This window comes from Frankliniella occidentalis, unplaced genomic scaffold (genome assembly GCF_000697945.3).
Source record: "Frankliniella occidentalis isolate FOCC.00 unplaced genomic scaffold, Focc_3.1 Scaffold184, whole genome shotgun sequence".
Classification (NCBI taxonomy): Eukaryota; Metazoa; Arthropoda; class Insecta; order Thysanoptera; family Thripidae; genus Frankliniella; species Frankliniella occidentalis.
The window spans coordinates 461,386-467,051 of NW_026267310.1; the positions used below are offsets into that span (position 1 = coordinate 461,386).

Genomic DNA, 5,666 nt, shown 5'->3' on the forward strand with positions numbered 1-5,666 from the left:
ATTTTTTGAATAAAGACTGATGAATTTGATGTTTGTTGTTGTTGTTTTGTGTCGCCCAGCCTAAATCCTATATTTAACCCCGGAAAACACAAATTTCGGTTTGAATACTGATTCAAGACTCAAGTTTCCATTTGCTAGATCAGCCAGAAATGGCATGTCGTAACGGCGTCATTTCGACGTCGTTGGTCGAACCAGAGGTCCAAAATTACGTCGAAACGATGAATTTTTTGACGAGTCGATGTCGATTTGACGAATATCGATACGACGTTTTTGGCTGGCTATTAATTAGACTTGGGACTTTCTCTTGCAGCTTGCGCTTGCAGCCCCTGCTACTTCTGTCCACTCCAGTTCCATTGGGCTACGACACGATTTCTTAATTTTCTCTCGAACAGCGGATATGTGTTTTGTAGCGAGAGCAAACGACTTCAACCGGCGCGCACGCGTATACTGAGTCTACGGTACCGTGAATATCTAGACAGGCAAACGATTTCTGTTTTCTGGAACGTATGGAGGTAGAGTAGAGACAGCGTGTGCCCCGAGTCGTGTTTTGTGCCGTTGGCGCGGGGCACGTCCTGCTGATAGGAGGCTCGCGGGTAGCGCTGGCGTATGCTGGCGCGGCCTCCGCTATGGGTATATGGGTTGGGTAACCAAATTGTACTACAATCCGTCTACCATCTCGTCGTCGTCGTAGTGCAATTTTGTACTGTCCTGAAAGCTCGCAAAAAATATATTTATGACCGCCGCCCCCCCCCCCCCCATTTTGACTGGGCATTCCCTGTTCTGTCGCGAGCGCGTACGCGAGAGGCATTCCGCGGATACAACTGCCAAACTCAATAAACCATTCCGGTTTAGCTGAAATGACGAGGAATCACTAAGCCAGAACATGGCGACTTTCGTTTTCGCTGATTCAACAGTTATACTTTAAAAAGTACAATAAACCCAGCTTGTGTCCCTGGAGCCAGAAGGGCAGAAAGTCGCAGAAACGGTCTTCAAAGGATCCGGGCACACAGGCGGCTAACTTTGAAACTTGATTTCAAAGCGGTTTCGGCGGTGCGGGTGAGTAAGAGTAAGTGGGGTCCCGTCGACGACGTCGAGAGAGTTTACGACCTCGCAACTTTGTTATGCAGGTATAGGACGAGCCGGGTTAAATAATACGCAGGGACATGAAAAAAAAAAGAGAAAATGCATGGGATAAAAATTGTTCTTCAATGAAAAATAAACATAAAAACAGTCTGCTTTGTGAAATTAAATGCACGTTTATTTTTCATGGGCGGTAATGTAACGATTTCGACTCGATCTATTTGAATAGAGGTTTCGACACAGTGCATAAAATACAAATAACTATTTGAAAACTCAAAGATATTTAATTCTCAACTATTTTATTTACAGAGACATTCCGTATGAATTGAGCGAAAAAAAGTCGCCCCTATCACGGTATAACGGAAAGTAATTGATCACAGGCTGCTGATTTGAAGCCTTTCAAGCATTATTCATCATGGCAAAGGATCATCAATACATAGATCAACAAACGAGCAGTACGTACAAAATTCCGATACTGCGCATTTTATAGCACGCTTTGAGGCACTTATTAACTGCCACAAAAATCATTTAACCAGTGAGATCATAGCGTCCACACTCCACCCCTCCCCTTCCCACACTCCACACCGTGACACAATATGGTGTCAAGCTGGTGCCGTCCGGTCACCTGTGCCTCAGGGCGTTGCGGCCTGGCCGGTCAGGCACGGATGGTGGTGGTGGTGATGGTGGTGGTGATGGTGGCCGTTCATGACGGCCAGTGCCGACGTGTGCATGTTGGGTACGCCGGCGGCGCCCGCCGTCGAGCAGCTCTGCAGGTACATGTAGTAGTTGTAGTTCTGGTCGGCCGGGTTGCCGTGAGCGGGTCGGGCGCCCGGCGGCGACCCCACGGGCACCGAGCTCCCCGACGTTCTCATGAGGTGATGTTGGTGCGCCACGCTGGCCGCGTTCAGGATGTCGGTCACGGAGTGGCTGGACGGCCAGGGGCCCCGTGGGACGCCGCCGGAGGCCGTGGAGCCGGGTGCAGGGTACGGGGGTGACGGTGAGGCCATCTTGCTGTTGTTGTTGTTGGGGCCGGGGGAGTTGAGCGGTGATCCTGGGGACGCGGACGGCACCTGCACAGGCGCGTGTCCGTAGGCCGTGTACTGCGGATAGATTGAGTTGTACAGGTGCGGGTGTGGGGGCGGCGCGGAGCCGGGCGATGGGGAGGTGCAGCCGGTCAGCACGGCTGGGAGGCTAGGCGGAGACGCCACCCCCGACAGACTGCCGATTTTGTTCCGCAGGATGCGTGAGATGGAGGACACGGACGGCACGTTGTACTTGTCGCATACTCCGTCGGACAGCAGGCGGTCGCGGATCTCCCACGCGAAGATGCCCGGGTCCTTGCTCTTGAGGCCCTGCAACGCGAGAGAGACGCTTGTATGAGAAGGTCTGCGTAGAGCGTGACCGCGCGTGACCGCGCGTTACCGCGCATGACCGCCAGGGCCGTCGCTGCTCACCTTGATGTAGTGCACGACCCTCGGGGTGGTGACGCGCGGCTTGGAGCCGCCGATGGCGCCTGGGAGGATGGAGCCCGTCTCGTGGTAGCGCGCGAGGATCTTGGACACGCAGCCGTGCGACACGCGCAGCTGGCGCGAGATGTCGCACGGCCTGATGCCCAGCTGGGCCAGCTCCACGATGCGCATGCGCACCGCGTTGGGCAGCGGCCGGCCGTTGACGAACACGCCGCCCAGCTGGTTCACCTCGCCGTACTGCTGGGCCGCCGCGTCTGGAACCACAACAAGGACAAGGTAGGCATGAGCAGCGAGCACACGGGCAAAGTTGTAGGCCGCGACCCAAAGTTTACTCCGATAATGGGTTTCCGTCGCATTCCTGGCGGGCCGGCGGCCTCCCCTCCTCACCCGGACGGCGCGGGCGGCGCGGGCGGGGCCGCAGGGGGCGGGCGTCCCGTGCACGTGTCCCACACGCTAATTGCGTCACGTTTTGGGGCGCAAGCATTCCCTGGGCGGGAGGAAAGGGAAAAGGGGGGGGGGGTGAGGAAGGGGAGGGGGCAGCGGAGCGCATAGCAATGCTGACATTCCACCTCCCATTTGTACCCGCATCGGTCCCCCCAGTGCGGCCGGGCCGGGGAGGTTGGCATGCCTCGCACCCGTCACCGTCACCACCCGTCTGCGTGCGAACCAGGAACCTATGGCCGCGCAAACCCTCCGCGAAACCTCTCGCTTGGGTACCAATTACTACGTGGACTGATCGCGCCTCTGCGATAAGTGCGCCCCCTGCGTGTCGCGTCCCGCCCCCGCGCCCCCGCGCCCCGCCGCCGCGCGACTCGGCGCCGCGTACATCACGCCCGCCACACCCGCCCGCCCTGCCACGCCCTGATTTAACCTCATAGAGCAATAATTAACCGTGATGGCAGTGCGCTTGTCACATGTTTTCAACAAACAACAACAACACCCCCGGCCGGTCGCACCCGCGAGTCGGGAACTCCGATCGCCTGTGAAAAAGAACGCCGTGAAGAACGCCGCGTGCGCCGGTGAGGAGGCCGACCGCGATGGACGCAGCGCCGCGGCCGCGGACGCGATGCCTTTATGTTGGCGAGGAGTGGTTGTGAAGAGATATTGTCGCAAGGGTTATGGCAGGGTTGGGGGTTGTCACGTTGCGGCCTGGTGCCGCTGTTGCGTCCTGCTCTGGAGGGGTGCGCGGGGCGCCCCCTGTGAGCCCGAGCACGCGGCGGGGCGGGGCGGCGCGGCCCCGTAACATTTAACCCCTTAATAGGGGCTGCGCCCTTGGGCCCCCTGCTGGGCCCCCGCGTATGTCTCCGTGTCGCTCCGTGTGTCGCTCGGGTCATCCGTCTTGTGGCTCGTCTGTCAATCCGTCAACCGGCCGATCCTTCTTGCGTTGCTGGGCCGGGCGGTTCGGTTCAGTTCGCGCGCGGGAGCTGCGCCACGCGCTGGCGGGGGCGGGGGGTGAGGTTGGTTGGGGCGCTAGCGCGATCCCCGGCGAGACGAGCCACTTCCGCGCGCTGCGTTCAATTTCAACGAGGCCAGGCAGGCAGGCGTCGTGTCGTCCGTTCGTTCGGCGCCGTCCCCGCCGCGCCAGGAATATATCGAAAAGGGCCGTCTAAGGTCGCGCCGTGTCGTTTACTCGGTCGGGTTTCTCGCGCTCGTTGGGGGGGCGGCCGTGTGCATCGGGGTGCGGTCAGCCCAGCGCCCCCACAGCAGCGCCGATGTCTCGGCGTGATAAACCCGACCGAGCCGAGAGCAACCCTCTCTCGGTTATGCTGCGCCGTTTCACGCCACGCTACGCTCCGCCACGCCCACAAATCTCGTGCTCCCCCAGCCTCCCCAGCCCCTCTCCTCCCTCCTCCCCCCGGCGACACCCGAGCCCACCATTAGGTGCGTGCCCGGCGGAACACTACCGAGAAATGGGCGTCTGCGGCCCTCGTAAGCAAATATTATCCAAACACGCTTTAGCCACTTTCCTTCCCCCTTATTCGTTTTGTTTTTACGAAAGGCAATTTTGTTCCAGGTGGGCCTCTCGCCGCCTCTCTTTGCGGTGCATTGTGCTCCTGTTTTCCGAGAGTCCTGGGTGGCTGTCAGTCACAGTCCCTGCTCTCCCCTCCGCGGGGCTTTCGATCGTCAGCGGGGGTGAGAGACATCGGTAGCAGCCGCCCCTTTTTTTAAGCCGAGAAAAAATCTGCAGAAAAGGAAACGCCGTTTTTCCCAGAAAATTGTCGGTGAACCTAAGCGAATGAAAGCTATACTGGTGCTGTCGTCGGAGGCGCAGGCGACGCACAGAAGAAGAGAAAACATGACACTAGCGGAGCAGCCTCTGGTTTGCGGTCAGAGCGAGGCGGGGTGGGGCGGGGTCAGAAAGGACAGAGGGTGCCGCCAGCAGCCGCCCTACCCGCCGCCGTCAGCGCCCAGACCCTGCTTGTTGCGTCCTGTCCCGTCGTGGACCCGTCCCGCCCCTCTCCACCCCGCCCCCTGACCACGTGGCCACCACCCGTCCGGCTCCAGGAGTGCGTGCAACCCAGCCAGAGGACGATAGGTGCATCATTCTGGATACTGGTGGATACAAGGTGGCCGATGCCGACCTGCCGTGACCACGACCCAGCAAGGACGCGCAGTTAAAACCTTGCGAAGCAAAATGTCAAATCCTCCTCAATTGCAAGGTTTTGACTGAGTGGGTTTGCGTAATCGTCTTTGAAGTTGGTGCCACGCCACGGAGCCTCGAGAGCTTAGGCAACCCGCCCACACGCATGTATGCGGCACAGTGTAAGTACAGAAGTGGGCGCCCAATAGGCCATCTAGGGGACCAGGTTGGCGAATCAGTTTCAGATAAATGGGGGAATGAAGGGAATCAAGAATCAAGATCAAGAATCAGCCCGGGACAGAGTCGCCTAATGTCACCGAAATTCGGAGAAATTAGTTGAGTTTCGACCACAGGCCGCGCAGCGAGGGCTCCTGTGCCCCACAGCTCCGCCGATGGGGCTGCTGCTGCTGCTGCGGTCTCGTTTTAGACGCGCTGTTCGACGCGAAGGGCGGCGGAGGGGAAGAGAAAGGGACTGGCGACGAGTCGGGGCCGACCGTTGTAGTACAGATCTGAAGGGGCGCGGAGGAGGGGGGCGG

The 5,666-nt window shown here is 58.9% G+C and overlaps 1 protein-coding gene across 1 annotated transcript in view; it reads right to left on the reverse strand.

Annotated features, from left to right (window-relative positions):
• Window positions 1-1,342: 1,342 nt before the first annotated feature.
• Window positions 1,343-5,666, reverse strand: part of LOC113203740 (paired box protein Pax-1-like) — a 15,178-nt gene continuing 10,854 nt past the window's right edge. Inside the window, exons 2-3 of the mRNA XM_026418580.2 lie at window positions 2,535-2,803; window positions 1,343-2,432 (exon numbers count right to left, since the gene is read on the reverse strand). Coding sequence (XP_026274365.1) covers window positions 1,713-2,432; window positions 2,535-2,803 — 989 coding nt within the window. The 3' untranslated portion in view covers window positions 1,343-1,712. The remainder of the gene's footprint in view (window positions 2,433-2,534; window positions 2,804-5,666) is intronic.